At 43.3% G+C, this 18,734-nt stretch overlaps 1 protein-coding gene across 9 annotated transcripts in view; it reads left to right on the plus strand.

Moving 5' to 3' along the window:
• Positions 1–10,755, plus strand: part of PIP5K1A (phosphatidylinositol-4-phosphate 5-kinase type 1 alpha) — a 38,830-nt gene extending 28,075 nt beyond the window's left edge. For 4 of the 9 annotated variants that reach the window (XM_086718185.1, XM_086718186.1, XM_086718182.1 and 1 more), the window contains 9 exons: positions 3,247–3,452; positions 4,235–4,318; positions 5,374–5,422; positions 5,620–5,704; positions 6,789–6,935; positions 7,135–7,264; positions 7,828–7,962; positions 10,284–10,332; positions 10,616–10,755. In XM_086718185.1, coding sequence (XP_086574311.1) covers positions 3,247–3,452; positions 4,235–4,318; positions 5,374–5,422; positions 5,620–5,704; positions 6,789–6,935; positions 7,135–7,264; positions 7,828–7,962; positions 10,284–10,332; positions 10,616–10,618 — 888 coding nt within the window. In that variant the 3' untranslated portion in view covers positions 10,619–10,755. The other 5 variants (XM_086718184.1, XM_086718188.1, XM_086718187.1 and 2 more) reach the window with 4 other exon arrangements.
• The last annotated feature ends 7,979 nt before the right edge of the window (positions 10,756–18,734 follow it).

Below are 18,734 nucleotides of genomic sequence, written 5' to 3' on the forward strand. Positions count from 1 at the left end.
TTCCTTTCAGCACAGATGTCACATGATTGGGACTGTCTCCAAACCATTTTCTAACTTTTATCCCCCAGCCTTGTTTCTCAACAGACTACCTCGCTCTTCTGTTCCATACCATCCCTTTGTCCTGCCCCCATCTCCAATTTATAAACATGTCTGTACTCACCCATCCTTAATCTCCTTTCTGCCCAACTTGGTGTCTTAGTCCAGGTCAGTCCCTTTTGCAGGACTATTTCCTTAGGGTCCTGCTTCACAACTTACTTCCTTTCCCTCCCCTGGCTTCCGCCTCTGCCAACTGTTTTCTTTCTATGTACAAACTTTTATCTCTTTTATCTTAAGGTTAGGAGGGTCCTTTTTCAGTGTCTCTATCTAATGATGTTTCTATTTTTTGCTTTTCATTTATCTTCACCTATTCTTGCCTCAACCCACTGTCCTGGCTTTTGCTCTCTCTTCAAATGAACTGTTCTCCCCAGTGACGACCTGGGATGCCAAATAGAGACAATTACTTTTTTTTTTAATGTTTATTTTGAGAGACCATCCCAAGACCATCCCCACTGTCCATGCAGAGCCCAAAGCAGGACTTGAGCTCCTGAACTCTGAGATCATAACCTGAGCTGACATCAAGAGTCAGGTGCTGGGGCGCCTGGCTCAAGTCGGTTAAGTGTCTGACTTCAGCTCAGGTCATGATCTCACGGTCTGTGAGTTCAAGCCCCGCATTGGGCTCTGTGCTGATAGCTCAGAGCCTGGAGCCTGCTTTGGATTCTGTGTGTCCCTCTCTCTCTGCCCCTCCCGTGCTTATGCTTTGTCTCTCTCTGTCTCAAAAATAAATAAAAACATTAAAAAAAAATTAAAAATGTAAGCTTTAAAAAAAAAAAAAAGTCAGGTGCTTAACCGACTGAGCCACCCAAGTGCCCTGAGACTACTTCAGAGTCTTTCCTTGAATTTTCTGCAGCTTGACAGTTGACTATTTCCACTTTCTTAATGTACATTTTTTTTTTGTTTTTTGTGACACTTTTTCCTACTGATTTTGTTTTTCCTCAGCTGTTACTGTAGGATCTTTCTCTACTCCGTAACATTGTCCATCCTTGTTCTTTGCTTACTCTGCATCTATTTACAGGGCAATGCCTATGTTAGTTTGAGTCCTTTGGTTGAAAGGACTAGATACAATGGAGCAGAGAGTTGGTTTCAAACTTAAATAAGAATCACTCCTGGGATGCCTGGGTGGGTCAGTTGGTTAAGCATCCACCTCTTGATTTCAGCTCAGGTCATGATCTCATGTTGTGAGATCAAGCCCTGTGTTGGGCTCCACTCTGGGTGTGGAACCTGCTTGAAGTTCTCTGTCTCTCTGTCTCTCTGTCTCTCTTTCTCTCTCTCACTCACTCTGCCCACCCCCCTCTTTCTCCAACAATGACAACAACAAAAAAAGAATCACTCCTATGCTCTCTTCATCGCTTCCTCCACCAACCTACCAAAACACCCTTGGTTGAGCTGCATCACCAAAGTGGGCCACTGGAACTGGTGGGAGTACACCCTTTCACATGCTGTTCTGGAATGGAAGGAAGGTTGAGAACTGTGGGATACAATTCAAGCTCCTTGTTTTTTATTTAAAAAAATTTTTTTTTAATGTTTATTCATTTTTGAGAGACAGCAAGCATGAATAGGGGAGAGGTAGAGAGAAGCACCAAAGCAGGCACCAGACCCTGAGCTGTCAGCACAGAACCTGACATGGGGCCTAAACCCCAAGCTGTAAGATCATGACCTGAGCCGAAGTTGGACCCTTAACTGACTGAGCCACCCAGGCACCCCACAATCGAGGCTCCTTAATATGACACATAAGGCCTGTTACTGTTTTGCCCCTATCAACCTCTGTAATCTGCCACACCATTTTTTTGCATTTTCTGTTTTAGTAGTACCAAATTACATCTCACAGGATGTAACATGCTGTTTGTTTCATGTCTCCAGGCCTTTATTTGGACTTATTTTCCAATTTATCCTTCATAAGCTTATTTATGTATCACTTCTTGACTTCTACACTATTTAGTCATGTAAGCAGTTTTGTTGTTGCACATAGTGGACTGTATTGCATTTATTTTTGTAGTTGTTTTCTTTCCTAAATTATAATATCCTTGAGGACAGAACCCCTCTTAAGTATCTTTGTACCCCAATAAGCAGGCACAGCGCATACAGATATTAGGGCTTCGCTAAATACTGAACTGAATTGAAGCTGGGCATATAAGGTCCTGCAGCAGATCTGTTCTATCACGAAGTGTACTTTACCAGACTTTCCTTGCGGATTCTTTACAATTCAAGTATGTATTCCTTGTTCCCTTGAGAAAATAATGCTCAATAATAATAATAAAGAGATACAAGGAAAGAACAAAGAACGTCTTGTGGGCTAGGCAGCGGTCTAATATATATTTATTCAAATGGAAGAAAGCTGAAGGGATGTAAACGGTGACCAGAGGAGGTTAATATGTTCTTCTTCAGGGACTAGGAGGAGCAAAGGATAAGCCTATGTAGTTAACCCTGGAGGTTTACTGTCAAGGGGCACCTTGATGGCTCAGTTGGTTAAGCATCTGACTCTTGGTTTCTGCTCAGGTCATTTATCTCACGGTTTGTGAGTTCCAGCCTTGTGTCGGCACAGAGCCTGCTTGAGATTCTCTTTCTTCCTCTCTTTGCTCCCCCACCCCCCACCAATAAACAACAACAAAAAAAAGGATAATTGAAGGACACCTGGGTGGCTTGGTCGGTTGAGAGTCCGAGTCTTGATTTTGGCTCAGGTCATTATCTCATGGTTCATGGGATCAAGCCCCACACCCCACATCGGGTTCCATGCTGATGATGTGGAGTCTCCTTGGATTCTCTCACTTCTCTCTCCGTCCCTCTCTCTCTCTCTCAAATAAATAAACATCGGGGTGCCTGGGTGGCTCAGTCAGTTAAGTGTTGGGCTTCAGCTCAGGTCATGATCTCAGTTCGTGGGTTTGAGCCCCACATCAGGCTCTGTGCTGACAACTCTGAGCCTGGAGCCTGCTTCAAATTCTGTCTATCTGTCTCTGTCTCTCTGCCCCTCCCCTGCTCACACTCTGTCTCTCCCCAAAATAAATAAATTTTAAAAAATTAAATATTTAAAAAATATATCTTTAAAAAACAAAAAAAGAATTGAATCAGGAAAGCTGTGAGGTCCTGAAAAAGAGTTCTCTTACCTCCCAAGGCTCAGATCATGGTTTTTGTTTTTGTTTTCTTTCCACTTAGGTGCTGCAGAGCTTCAAGATAATGGACTATAGCCTCTTGATGTCAATCCATAACATAGATCATGCCCAACGAGAGCCCTTAGGCAATGAAACACAGTATTCAGTTGATACTCGCAGACCAGCCCCCCAAAAGGCTCTCTATTCCACAGCTATGGAATCTATCCAGGGCGAGGCTCGGCGAGGTGGCACCATGGAGACTGATGACCAGTGAGTGGGCTCAGGGACACCGGAAAGGAGAGCATAGACTCACTGTAGGTTTTTCTTGAGGAGGGGACTCAGCTTCTGGAATAAGAGTAGCCCTGATTCAGGAGTTAAGTTGACAGTATTAGTATTCATAGAACTATAGAATGAACTTTCTTAAGAATATAAAAAGAAAGGAAGAGGTCTCAAATTGGGGATTTATAGCACATCTGAGAAAGAGAGCTATTCGAGATTAAAAGACTTTTTGAAAAGAATCTACTCAGGGTCTTAGACATGTCTGCCTATTATACTAAAACTTCACCAAAAGCAATTTGTTATAGGCAGCTTTATGGAAGATGTCCTTCTTACCACGGTGGATCTATCAGGGAAGCATATTTACCGTGAAGTATAAATGTCTTGTAGGTAGTTTCAGTTTTAAGTCACGGTAAAGGATACCATGACTCTCAAGAAGAGTGTCCTAGTGGGCGTGAAGTAAAATATGAAAGTACTGAGGAAGTTCAGTTATTGGAACGTTTCCAACATGGCTGAGTAGAGGTGATTTTAGATTCTCTTTGGTGGAATTAGGGTCGGAGGGGGAAGGTGAGTGAAACTTGGAGGCAAAGAGGTTGTAATACGTACTCCAGAGTGGTTCTTGGGGATGGAGGAAGGTTCTCTTCCCCAGTTTATGGGAGATGGGACGGTTATGTTTAGGTCTCAGTTCCCTGTCCTGATCTAACTCGAGTTTAAGAGAAGCCCCGTGTGCCAGGCCAAAGATTTTCTTACTCTTTTCTTCTTGTTTTCCGGAACAGTATGGGTGGCATCCCGGCCCGCAATAGTAAAGGGGAAAGGCTGCTGCTTTATATTGGGATCATTGACATACTTCAGTCTTACAGGTGAGGAGTGCACAGATCCCAAATGAGGGGGCAGAGTGGTTGCAGATAACCACTCACATTTCTCCTTCAGGTGGGTTTGTCACTAAATTCTTCCTGAAATAAGAACAGTGAGTTGCAACCCGGCTGCTTACCTCATTAGGTTTTAAAATTTTTTTTTTTTTTTCAACGTTTATTTATTTTTGGGACAGAGAGAGACAGAGCATGAACGGGGGAGGGGCAGAGAGAGAGGGAGACACAGAATCGGAAACAGGCTCCAGGCTCTGAGCCATCAGCCCAGAGCCTGATGCGGGGCCCGAACCCACGGACCGCGAGATCGTGACCTGGCTGAAGTCGGCCGCTTAACCGACTGCGCCACCCAGGCGCCCCTCATTAGGTTTTAAATGGTGGTTTGGTTCATTGATTTTGCCTGTCTCCTTGGCTTCATTACTCTGCCACTTCCCCAAACGTAACACACACCTCTGTGGAGAGCTGAGTCAGTCCTCAGAAGCACCAGGGTAGAATACACCATCTGTCTGGCTCTTTGTGAGAAACCTGTGAGATGAGTCACACTCCACATTGGGATACAGCTGGAAACACGTTCCCCTTTCCTCAGAGGAAAAACAAGAGGATCACTGTGTTCTGTGCAGAGTGTTAGCCTGTGGAACGGAGGTAGTGAGGTGGTAGTGAGGGGAGAGCTGGGAATGCTGGATCCCATGTTTCAGCTACTACTGAGGATTGGACAATACTTGGTTTACCGTTTCAGCGTCTTATCATCCAGTTTTAATTCCTCTCTTCCCCCTAGTAGCATACCCATCTATTCCTTCAGTTCTCCTTTTGTAATAAATGCTCTTGTCTCTGACTTACCAGGGACATAATTACTGCTCTCTTTCTATGGGGAGCTAAGTGACTTCCCTGGAAACAGCTTTGATCTCCATGTTGAACAAGCATGACTGTGTCTGTTCTTTGGAAAGCCAGTTTTATAGAGGGAGTGCTTTCCCAGCTTCTTCAACTCTAAAAGAGAAAACTGTGTCATTCACTTAACTGTGGGGCTGTGTGATAAACATTTTTCTCGGCAGGTTTGTTAAGAAGTTGGAGCACTCTTGGAAAGCTCTGGTACATGATGGGGTGAGTAGCAGTTTGCTAGAGGCTCTCCTGCCTCCTTCAGTTCTGATTTGCCCCCTCCATTTGTTCTTATTTTGTTTGTGGGTTCTGCCCTTCTGCTTGGGTCCCAGCCTAGGGGAAAGCAGCCCTAGGACTAAATAGAGGCCCTCTTGCTGGGCCTCCCCATCTCTAACTCTGCAGCCCTCTCTTCTGCTCTGCAGGACACCGTATCGGTGCATCGGCCAGGCTTCTATGCTGAACGGTTCCAACGCTTCATGTGCAACACAGTGTTCAAGAAGATACCCTGTAAGTGGCTTCTACCAGATGACCCCCCAGTGCCTCCCTTACTCCAGGAGATGGGGGGGCAAGACACCTCTGTCAGGGAACTGCCAAAGCCTCTTCTGCTCTACCCACATCCCGTGAGAACTGCTGCCCGTCTTTATGTCAGTCACTCTGTCTGTCCCCGTGGTTTCCGAGTTGCTGCTTTCCCCCTGGCTGTCCCTCCGTGTGTCATTGAGGTGAGGGGCATTTCTGGGAAGTGGGATTGGTGGGGAAAAAGTGTCGTTGTGGGAGTAGGATCCACGCCACAGGCTGAGATAGAGCCAGACTTACAGAGATAGACAAGGATATCACAGGTGTTCTATTTTCTGTTCGTATCCCCAGTGCCAAGGAATTCTCAGAGTGGGATCAAAGGGTTGGAGAAGCAGTTACTGATTTCTGCTTAGCAGTCCTTCTCACTCTCTTCCCTCAACTTTTGTGACTGGAAAGTGCCAGTATTCTTCTTCCCAAACCTTCCATGCTGTTGACCCTGGCACATTTCCAACTCTTCCTTCCCATCTCCTCATCTTAGGCCTCAGTCGTCCCTCAGTGCGGCAGAGAGGACTTAGGCATGCCAGACAGTCTTAAAGAAACATGGAAAAATCTTTTCAAAGTCTTTTCAAAGTGATATATAAACAAGTGTAAAGTATCACGGTGCTGTGTGCGTAAGTGCTACGAGGATGCAGAGTGAAAGGGTCATCTTCGTCAGCTTGACCTGGAGGACGTTACTAAAGAACAAGGGGATGACGGAGCGGAGGACATCTCATCGGGTGGAAGCAAAGCCATCGAGGTTGCGTGTAGCAGGGGAAAGATGTGTGTGTGTGTGTGTGTGTGTGTGTGTGTGTGTCTCCTTTCGTCTAGGTTCTCTGCTTTCCAAAGTGAGGTGACCCAAGATGCACACCCTGTCCTCTGAAGAGTAGTTAATAGAGCTTGTCTTTGTCGACATTAGTCCTTCTGCCCGCTTTGCAGAGCACCTTTGGGTTTGTGTTGGGGGTGCTGGCAATTTGTATCTGTGTCTTGGTGATGGTTTCTTAGGTGGGTGCTAAGTAGGCTTTCTCTTTCCCTTTTGAAGTGAAGCCCTCTCCTTCCAAAAAGTTTCGGTCTGGCTCATCTTTCTCTCGGCGAGCAGGCCCCAGCGGCAACTCCTGCATTACTTACCAGACATCGGTCTCTGGGGAGCACAAGGCACAAGTGACAACAAAGGCGGAAGTGGAGCCAGGTCAGCGCCAGGGCTGGGGCTCCCATGTGCGTGGGCACTCCCTCCCTTCCTTCGGAGCCCTATCTTATCTGTCTAGGACCTCTACTCTCCATTCCTGTCCAGGAAAAGCCAAGTTGCTTCATTTTTTTCCCCCCCGTATTTTCCCCACCCCATTTTGTCTTTTTTATTTATTGATTTTCTTCCCTTTTCTTTTTTCCAGGCGTCCACTTCGGTCGTCCTGATGTTTTACCTCAGACTCCACCTTTGGAGAAAATCAGTGAGGTCACGACTATTCCTGACCCCTATTTCTCACCTGTAGTTGGAGAGACTTTACAAATGCAAACTACAAGGTTGGTTCCTTGGCCCCTTTCTCCATATAATCTTTTCATGTCTCTCTTCAGGTCCTTAGGAACCTCCATAAGTTGTTTCTTCAAGAGATCATTGTCATTTGCTCCTCACTAGATTTTTGCAGGTTTACTTTCTTTTAGCTGATCTTTAGTGATTTGGAAGTGTCAGTATCTCTCCATCTTTAGGGGGGTGTGCAAGACTTTTCTGATATTCAGTCAAAACACGCCCCAACCAACCCTTTATCTCCTGTTGAGTTAAATGAGAATTCTCTGCTTATTTTGTAAGCCTGGGAAGATTCCTGGGCAGTGAAGAAAATGAACAGTCAATCTTGCAAAAGAATCCAGTATGAAGATTGTGATTTAATTTTGTAACATGGTGTGTTGATTATCTATTCCATCATAAAACATTAACCTAAAACTTGTGGCTTAAAATAACAAGCATATATCATAGTTTCTGTGGGTCAGAATCTGGGTCTTTCATGAAGTGTTGGCCAGGATTTCTGTCTTGTCTGGAAGGTTTGACTGAGAGGCTTCACTTCTAAGCTCATTTATGTGCTTATTGGCAGCATTCAGTTCCTTGTGGGTTACTGGACAAGGGCATTAGTTCCTCACCAGCTGTTGGCTGGGGACCTCCCTGTTCTTTGCCACGTGAGCCTCTCTGTTAGGACAACTCAGCACATAGCAGCTGGCTTCTCTCAAGAGTGAGTAAATGAGAGTGCATGCACCTTTGCAGAAGCCATAATCTTTTTGTAACCTAACCTCAAGATTGACATCCTGTCACCTGTACTGCATTGTAGTCGCTAAATGTGGCCCACACGCCCACACTCACAAGGAGAAGGGCTTACACAAAGGTATGAATATCAGGAAGCAGAGATCATGGGGAGCCACCTAACGAGCGACCTGTCACAGTCCATCTTCTGGCCCCCAATAATTCACATCCCTCCATGTGCAAAATGCGTTCATTGGCTCCCATGGTCTCTAAAAGTCCCATCCCCATTATAGCAGCAGCTCAAATTCCAGAATTTTGTCCTCTGAATTAGGTCTTGGTTTGAACGAATTCCCCAGGTGGTGTTCCTCGAGTATAGTTCCTCTCAGTCTTTTGACCTGTGAAAAATAAAGAGGTTTTCTCCCTTCATACCCAGCAGACATTGGTGAGGCAGTAAGGAGCTAACCACTGTACACATTCCTGTACAAAAAGAGGAGCGAAGGAGGCACAGAGGAGTCACTGGTGCATAGCTAAGTCCAAAATCCAGCGATTGTTGGAGTTTCTTTTATCAAGTCTCAAAACATGGGGGTAATTCTCCATGGCTCTTGGCTCCACCATTTGGAGTCTTGGTTTTGCTTTCTGGGTCTTACCTTTTCACAAAAGGTAGAATGTGTTTGCAGCTGAGTAGTTTTGTCAGCCTGCTCTCTTGCCAGTACAATTTTAGGGTCCAGTGGTCTCTTCATTTTGTACTGTTTCTGTCCCTTTCAGTCCAAGCTGGTAATGTTTCTGTTGTTATAATGCCCTCAAAGATTTTGTGGACCTCCTATGAATCTCATTGGGATTCAGTCCTTCAGACAAAAGCCACACCCAGAGATACTGACCATCTTGATATAAGCCCTGTGCTTCGAGAGGATCTACAAGACATTAATCTTTTTGGATGGCCTTTTGCATGATTGAATAGTACTGTAATCAACAAACTTTGATTTTTCTGAGGTCTCAAAAAAATGTTTTACAGTCATACCATTGGCTTTGTCTTTAGGGCACATTTTCCTGGTAGTGCTCAGGTTATAAAACCTTGCTTGTTCACAAGCCGTTTCTTAACTTCAGCGTGGTTTGCTATCTGGAGGGGCTCAGAATTTTCAAAACCATTAAGTCCTGGCAAGTCCTCCTTTTATTTAATAGTCCTTCCCTTAATCTTTTTCTTCTCTTAAGTTTTATTCTAAGCATTATTAAGAAGGAATTGCATGGCACCTTCAGGACTTTGCTTAGAATTCTCCTTTGCTAGATCACCCAGTTCATTAGGTACATATTCTACTTTTCACATAACTGCATATGATATTGTTGCTAAACTTTGTTCCACTAAATTCCTTCACTTGCCAGTAAGATCTTTCTCACTCTCCTTTCAGCCCACACTGGCCACTCACCCATTCAAGTCTAAAATTCTACAGTATATTCATGGCACTTTTAAACTTTCACTAAAACTCTCTTTAAAGCCCACTTCCCTCTTCCAAAGTTACTTCCACTTTTTAGATTTTTAGTTCAGCAGCACTTCATTTTCAAGTACAAAAAGCTGTATTATTGATTGTGTAATAAATTACCTCCAACTTGGCAGCTAAAAACTACAAACATTTATTATCTCAGATTTTATGTGGCTTAAATACTTCATTGTGACTTAGCTGGGTGCCTTTGGCTCAGAGTCTTTCAGGAGATTACATTCAAGCTGTTTGTAAGGGAAGTAGCCTCATCTGGAGGCTCGCCTGAGGAAGGATCCATTTCCAAGCTCACTTATGTGGTTGTTGGCAAGATTCAGTTCCTTGCAGGCTGTTGGCCAGTGGTACTTCCTTAGTTCCTTGTCACATGCTTCTCTCCATGTGGCAGCTGGCTTCTCTCAGAGCAAACAGAGCATGAGCCAAAGAGGAAGCTAGGTAGGGTATTTGGTAACCTAATCTCAGAATTGATGTTTTCTCATCTGTCCACTAGAAGAGAATCACTAAATCCAGCCTACACTCAAAAGAAAATTTTACAATGGCATAAATATCAGGCAGCAGTGATCACTGAGTGCCTGCCACACCTGGGAATTGAGGACAGAAGGGGAGGATATTAGGAAATACTTTGTAGTACTCAAGATGATAAATAGTTAATTAAAATGGCATGCTTCTAAATCTGGTAGTTTCTTAACCTTTTCTTTCTGAATCCTAAATCGATCTTGAAGTGAAATATGGAGAAGCAGTATAAGATCTGACTTGAAAGGAGGGTCCTTTTTCTTTTTTATCTTCTAATACTTCTCTCTGCCTCCATTTTTTTTTCTCCTGTTAGTTCAATCCTCTTGGAAAAGCCTGAAGTTGCAGAGTCAGAGTTCACCCATGTGAGTGTCTGGGATGTGGGGGAGGTAAATGCTTTGAAGGGTATAAAGATGATCACTGATGGAGTGGAACAAGGAGTTAATTGGCAAGGTTAGAGGGACTGGTGCCCCCCTAAATCTTGCCTTTTAAAATTTTGTGGTTTGGGAACCTTGTACTTGCAAGCAGAGACTGAAATAGAAGAAGACTTCTTAACTCTTCTAATCAGGTTGAAATTAACTTGAATTCCATTCCTGGCTCCTCATCTCATACTCCACATCCTTAATTTTACACTCTTTCCCTTTCCAGTGAGCAAAAAAATTCAGAAGACTTAGAACAAGATTCTACCAGCTTCGTGATCCCAAGATGCCAGCCCTTGCCCCAGCAATGCTGAGTTTTCGTCTTCGTGGTCATCACAGAAGAAGCATATTGGAGGCTAGGGGGGGCTGTCTCTTTCCTGAAGAAGATCGTCTTCTCCCTCCCTTTCCTTACAAATGGGCCTTAGTGCCTCGGACAGTTGAGGACAGCAGTGTCCTCCCCACTTCTGAGTTGAGTGGCATGAGTTTTCAACTGGCCAGCCTTGGCTTCCACAAATGAATTGTTTTCAAGCCCCCAATTCTTCCTGCTAGAAGCGGGGTTGCTGCACTTGGTGGTTTTCTTCCTCCTCATCTACCCTTCACCAGGAGCTGGACTCTTATTTCCTCAGGACAGACTGGCTGGCACCTTATCTCCACCTTAGCTCTTTCTCTGGAAGAAGACCCTGGTAACTTTTGTAAAGGTTTTGGGGGAGTAATGGTGTTAAACCAACTCCCAACTTCCTTTTTTTTTTTCTTAAAAAAAAAGGAAAAGAAAGACTAGTGCACAGCACATAGTTTCAAGCTAGTTTCAGATCAAAACTCCAGAAGTGTTGGAGAGCTGCCTGTTCATGGGGTTCCCTCAGAAGAGCCCCCTGGTGTTTGAGAAATGGAAGTGTGGAACTGCTTTGCCAAGAGCAGCACCTCTTTAACTCCACCTCTCTTGATGAATTTCTTAAGCCTGAAGGAATGGAGAGAGTGGGACATGGGGTAATCTTTACCCCTTTGGTTGAAACAGAAGGGCAGTCATGGGGCTGGAAGATCAGAGCCCTTCCTAGGCAGGACCCGACTCACTGTGGGGCCATCACGATTATTACTGTTCTGCAATTTGAAATATATTCTGCTTGTTTTTCTAAATACGAAGACTTAATCAAATGAATTTGGATCCTTCTCGAAAGGTTTCTTCCTTGCCCTTCCCACCTTTTCTGACAAAGTTCTGCTGTTCGTGGAGTTCAAGTGGAAAGGGGACACCTGTGTCCATTTAACAGGCAGTCTAGCTATGAGGCTAGAGGATATTCTCTTAGACTCACGGGGAGCCAGCAGATTCTTGCGTACGTGAGGTCATTGCTGTGCCACATGCCCTGCCCCTTCTCATACAGAGAACTCGGAAATGGGAGCTTTGTAATCCCTCTGTTCCCATCTCCAAGAGTTGTGGTTCCCCATCTGATCCTCCTACTCCTGCCAGGGGAAGAAGGAGGCCTGGCATCTCAGGCAGATTGTTGAAGACTCTCCTGTCCATCCCACCCGACCTTGATAGTAGGGTAGCCCATCCCCCAAGTAACTGTCTATATTAGACACCCCCAGCCAGTTTCTGGCTGCCTGTCTTTGCTGCCATGTTCTTTTTTACAAGAAGGAAAGAAACAATTCTTGCTATTTTTTTTCATAATTTACTATTTATGATGTATTTAAGTGTTTTATTCAGGACAGAGTTCTGTAGGGGGTGGGAGGGAATATTTGAGGGAGGCTGGGTCTTAGGGAAGGGAATGGGGAATCAACATTTTTATGAAGTGTCATTATTTGCCTCTACTTTGTATTGTTCAGAAATCGCAAATGCAATATAAAAGTGATAAATCCTTGGTTTTAATGTATTAAACTTTCATCAGTTATTTAGACCTCTTGTTTCTTCCTAATTCTTTTTCATAACACCGTACGCTCCATCTCCTGCCCCTGTTCAGGCTCCATGTTCTTTGTGTTTCTCTGAGCGAATACTGTGTCTTCCCAGGTTCCTTCAGTCTGGTGCAGGCTGGTGCTGGCTTCATTCCTTACCTTCCAGCCACCCCTCCACCATAACAACTTCAATTTGACAGGGAAAAGCGGTGAGTGAAGAAGGGAATTACCGTACGTCTGTTGCCTAGAAGGCAACCCATTTTAACTGATGGATCTTGGGATCCAGCACCGAAAATCTTCCTCAAGTTTAGGAGGAAAGGAGAGGGACACAGCAAGATTGAGACAAGTTGGTCTTCAGATTCCCTCTTTCCTTCCCCCAACCTGGCCCTAAGGCATCACTTAGAAGAGCATAGAGAAAGCATCCCTCAGTTCTGTTTTCCTCTTCTGTGAGGTTGAGCTTAGTTAGGCTCTTTTACTGTGATGGGAAACTAGGCCAAAGGGGGTGTTCATTCTAAGGCTTGTAGGTGGGGGGCTTTGGAGAGAAGCAAGTTAATACTATTCTTTCCACAGCACTATTCCTTACCTTGTTAAGATCATTCTAGGGGCGCCTGGGTGGCGCCGTCGGTTAAGCGTCCGACTTCAGCCAGGTCACGATCTCGCGGTCCGTGAGTTCGAGCCCCGCGTCAGGCTCTGGGCTGATGGCTCAGAGCCTGGAGCCTGTTTCTGATTCTGTGTCTCCCTCTCTCTCTGCCCCTCCCCCGTTCATGCTCTGTCTCTCTCTATCCCAAAAATAAATAAACGTTGAAAAAAAAATTTTTAAAAATAAAAAAAAAGATCATTCTACAAATATATAAGCGGCAGGTAGCAAGCAATGCACTGGGCAGTGGAGGTCAAAAGAAGTAATTGACCTTCAAGAGTGTATAGTGTACGTACATGTGTGTACACAAAAACAACATGTTAGATGGGATACAGTTAAGGATTTCAGTTGTCTGGAGAATGGTACGGAATATGTAAGAAGAAAATTAGAGGTCACTGTGGACCAGAAGTGTTGAAGAAAGTTGTACTTGAGCCCAAGGTCCTAGAGGTGTCTCTCCAAAACAGAACAAGGAAGAGAGCACAGCAGAAGCAATAGTGGAGGAGACTTGAATGAGAATCTTGGTGTAGGTGGAGGACGCACAGGAAACCCTGACTGCTAGACTGAGGAATTTTTTATTTCATTTTATTGTTTAAAAAAAAATTTTTTTTTTAATTTTTTTTTTTAACGTTTATTTTCTTTTTGAGACAGAGAGAGACAGAGTATGAACAGGGGAGGGGCAGAGAGAGAGGGAGACACAGAATCTGAAACAGGCTCCAGGCTCTGAGCTGTCAGCACAGAGCCCGACGTGGGGCTCAAACTCACGGACCGTGAGATCATGACCTGAGCCGAAGTCAGACGCTTAACCGAGCGAGCCACCCAGGCGCCCCTGTTTGTAAAATTTTTAATGTTTATTTATTTTTGAGAGAATGTGATCGGGGGAAGGGGCAGAGAGACAGAGACAGAGAGTCTGTCAGCTGAGCTGTCAGCAGAGCCCGACACAGGGCTTAAACTCCTGGACCACGAGATCCTGACCTGAGCCGAAGCTAGACGATTAACCGACTGAGCCACCCGGGTGCCCCAGAATTTTTTATTTTAAATTACTATGGGCAGTGAGGAACTGTAGAATGTTTTTTGCCTGTAGGACACGATCAAAATAATTCCAAGACTAATCTGTTGACAAAGTTCTCTCAAAGTATCGGATAGGAGAAGCAGACTGATTAGACTATAATAATTCAGGAGTGAGGTGGTGATAAAAAAGCAAACTATGATAGAACAAATAATTGGAGTAAAAGGAACTGGGGATTCTCAGTTTTGAATGTAAGCCATAGGCTCAGCCTTCCTTTAGACTGGATAAGGAGAAAACTTCTTCCCTAATAGGACTTGAATCTGAACATGTTTTAGGCATAAGTGGTCTTTCTGCCACTCTTACCTGTTATGCTGAATAGGTGCAGTAGACACCCTCTGATGGTCAGAGGGCCCCTCTAATGAGCAGCAGCTGCTACTTTCACATAAAAGTTTAGGAAAGTAAGAGACCATGGTTTAACGTTTTTCTTTTCAGCATGTCGATCTCAGCTATTCTGAAAGTTATTCACTAGAATTGGGGTCTCATCCCTTCTTGCCATAGATTCCAGATTAAACTGTGTATTCTTTAGTTTTTCTTCCTCTTTTCTTAAATATTTTATTTTGAAATAATCACTACACCTAACGTGGGGGCTCGAACTTACAACCCCGAGATCAAGAGTAGAGTCGCAAGCCAACTGGGCCAGCCAGGTGCTCCTCTTTAGTTTTTCAAGGACACAAAAAGGTCAATATCATTTGAAAAATTACTTTCTAGAAGTTCATTATACAGCATCTTTTTCCAATTAATTCTCTCACTTAATGGAAATTTCCAACCAAAAGAGTAGTGAACCACCATGTATGCATCGTCCAGCTTTCAATAATTATCAACAGAAATAAGGCCAATCTATCTCACCTATTACTTTCTTTTTTTAGTTTTTTTAATGTTTTATTTATTTTTGACAGCATGAGTGGGGGAGGGGCAGAGAGAGAGGGAGACACAGAATCCGAAGCAGGCTCCAGGCTCTGAGCTGTCAGCACAGAGCCGATGTGGGGCTCGAACTCAGACCGCGAGATCATGACCTGAGCCAAAGTCGGACGTTCAACTGACTGAGCCACCCAGGTGCCCCTCACTTATTACTTTCTAGTCCATCCCCACTTTCTTTCTGCACCTCCAGAGGATTAAGTTAAAATAAATCCCAGACACCGTATTCTTCCATCCACAAATACTTCAACATTTAACTGAGATAGGGACCCTTTTTAAAAATATATATAGGGGTAGGGTCGCCTGGGTGGCTCAGTCAGTTAAGTGTCCGACTTCAGCTCAGGTCAAGATCTCATGGTTTGTGGGTTTGAGCCCCACGTCGGGTTCTGTGCTGACAGCTCAGAGCCTGGAGACTGCTTCGGATTCTGTGTCTCCCTCTCTCTCTCTGCCCCTTCCCTGCTTGCACTCTGTCTCTCTCTGTCTTTCAAAAATAAGTAAATGTTTAAAAAAAATGTTTAAATAAAAAAATAAACACATATGGGGTAAAAAAATTATATATATATATATAGAGAGAGAGAGAGGCACCTAGGTGGCTCAGTAGGTTGACTAAGTCTGACTCTTGGTCTTGGCTCAGTTCTTGGTCTCGCGGTTCATGAGTTCTAGCCCCACATTGATCGGGCTCTGTGCCATCAGCACAGACTGGGATTGTCTCTCCTCTCTGCCCCTCCCCTGCTTGTGCTTGCTCTCTCAAAATAAACACAAACTTTAATATATATATATATATATATAACCATATTATCATGCCTTAAAATTTTCTTAATAACAAATCTCCAGCCAGTGGTCAGAGTTAGCTAATTGTCTTACAGATGAATTTTTGTTAATAGTTTTTTTGACCCTAATCTCTCTTGAACTCCCTCTAAGGTTTTGCCCCCACCACCCAACCAAAACTTTTAATAAGGTCACTGGTGACCATCTGGCTAAATCTGTCCGTCCTCTGACATGGCATCAGCATCTGACAGCTTCTTATTCCCTCCTCTTGGCTTCTGGGATACTACTTTCACAGGTTGTAGCATGGTGCTACACTGCTACATCTCTTTTTTTGTGCCTGCCTCTCTAGCCTCTAAATGTTGAAGTGCCCCAAAACTCAATAATAGGGCCCCTTCTTTCAGTCTACATTCATTCCCTAATTAATTTTTTAAGTCCTCACAGTAGCCTAAAGACCTGTATAATTTGTTCAAACCCCATATCACCTCGTGATCTAAAGACTATCTCAATATCGGCTAAAAGCTCCCAAATTTCTGTCTCCAGCCTAGACCTTTCCTTTGAACTGCAAATTCCTATATCCACCCGTTTACTTGACATCTAGATCCAGGTGTCTAATAGGCATCTTAAACCTAACCATGACCAAAGCTGAATTTCTGGTTCTTGTCCCTCCTAACCCATCTTCAGAAATAGTGACGGGGCATCTGACTGGCTCGGTAGAGCCTGCCACTCTTGATCTCAGGGTTGTGAGATCAAGCCCCACGTTGCACATGGAGACTACTTTAAAAAAAAAAAATTGATTAAAAGAAATAATGACTCCATGCTTCTAGTTGTCTAGAATCAACTGGTGTCTTCCTTAACACTCCCTTCCCTTAAAACCTCCATCAGATCCATTGGCAAATTCTGTCAGTTTTGTATTTTATGAAATACTTGAAACCCAACCATGTACACCATTTCACCCTTGTTACCACCCTAGAATAAGCCATCGTCATATTATCTGATCACTGAAGTGGTCTCCTAAACCGGTTTATCTCCTGCTCTTTTCCCCAAGGTCATTTCTCTGTAGCAGCCAAAGTGATACTGTTAAAACACAAGTCAAATCCTGTCAATCGTCTGTTGAAAACTGCAACGGCTCCTTAACTCACTCAGAATCCTTAAAATGATCTATGAGACTGTACACCAACCTCTATACTTTACTACATTTGCTTCTCTGGTCTTCTTCTCCCTCCCTCTGTCCCTCTACTCCCACCCTAGTAGACTCCAAGTTCTTAAGTACATTCTTGCCTCAGGTCATTTTCACTTGTTCTTTTCCCCAGGTATCCTTTAGGTGTCTATAATATAAGGCTTCCCTAATATCCTATTTATATAAAATAGAAACCACATCCACCCGGGTTTAATTTTCTCTGAAGTGATCACCATTATTTGAAAACAAATTTATATATTTATTTATATTTTTAATGTAATGCAATATATTTCACATAGAAATATATAATTTTAATATATAAAATAATATATAAATATAAAAGTATATATATTAAATTATATAAATACATAATATTTATATTTTATTTATTCATTTATTTGCTTGCTTCCTCACTGGCTTACTGTCTGCCTTCCCCCATAGAATGTAAGCTCTGTGAGGGCAGGATTTTGTTTTGTTCCCCTCCAAGAGCCCAGAATAGTGCCTGAGCCACAGGTAAATGAGTGGATTGTTTTGTTCTTTTTTTCATTATAGAGCTCTCGTTTTACCAAAATGTGATGCTATCAGATTTTGTCTTTTGTGCACATTGTTGCAACTCTCATTTCTCTTAACAGCTTCTGACATAATGCTAACGGGACATCTCTGTTCAAAGAGAGTATTGGTTCTTGATTCTCTAGGTTGAATTAAGTCAATCTATTTCTCACTCTCATTTTTTTAAAGTTTATTTATTTATTTTGAGAGAGAGAGCAAGAGGGGGAGTGGGGGGGTGGGACACAGAGAGAGAAGGAGTGAGAGAGAGGATCCCAAGGGGACTCCGAGCTGTCAGCGTGGGGCCCAACTTGGGGCTCATCTCACGAACCATCAGATCATGACCTGAGCTGAAATCAAGAGTCAGACGTTTAACCAACTGAGCTACCCAGGTGCCCCTCACTATCTCATTTTTTGATGGTCATTATATTTTGTATTCTTTGCAATATCTCCATAGACTTTTAAAAGTGTAGTAACTAGGGGCGCCTGGGTGGCTCAGTCGGTTGGGCATCTGACTTTGGCTCAGGTTATGGTCTCAGGACTCGTGAGTTCAATCCCTGCGTCTGGCTCTGTACTTACTGACAGCTTAGAGCCTGGAGCCTGCTTCAGATTCTGTGTCTCCCTCTCTCTCTGCCCCTCCCCCCACTTGCCCTCTGTCTCTCTCTCTCTCTCAAAAATAAATAAATAAACATTAAAAATTAAACAAAAAAGTGTAGGGACTAAAAACTGGTCACAACCTATTAAATGTCTGACTAATGCTGAGATGGTGACACTTCCCTGCGCAGGTATCATGGATCATGTTTTCCCAGAACAGTGATGACATTCCAGAACATTCATTTCCTAGTTTGTTTGTGTTGAATGTTTGTCTTTGTTTACTTATACATTTAGAAGAATACTTATAGTTATCCTTGATATTCAATTTGTCTTTGGAGTTGTATTATTGTAATTAACCCAGAATATTTTTTTGTTGATGGATTTTATATTTTATGAAATACCCTTCTCCTGATCTTACTTCAGCTATTTGTGTTGATTTCTATTTTGTATAATATTAATATAGGTATACACGGTTTCTTTCATTACTGTTGCCTGATATATATGTATATATATATATATATATATATATATATATATATATATATATATATACATATATAGTATACATATATATTTTATGTATATACATATATATGTATACATATATATAGTTTTTTTAACTCTCTCCCTTTATTTTTAACTTTTTTAAATGTTTATTTTTCAGAGAGAGCGCGTGAGCAGGGGAGGGGCGGGGGTGGGGTGGGGAAAGGGGATCCAAAGAGGGCTCCACTCTGACAGCAGCAAGCACAACTCAGGCCTCGAAC

Source organism: Puma concolor, chromosome C1, assembly GCF_028749965.1.
Source record: "Puma concolor isolate L17-30 chromosome C1, mPumCon1.1.hap2, whole genome shotgun sequence".
In the NCBI taxonomy this organism is placed as follows: domain Eukaryota; kingdom Metazoa; phylum Chordata; class Mammalia; order Carnivora; family Felidae; genus Puma; species Puma concolor.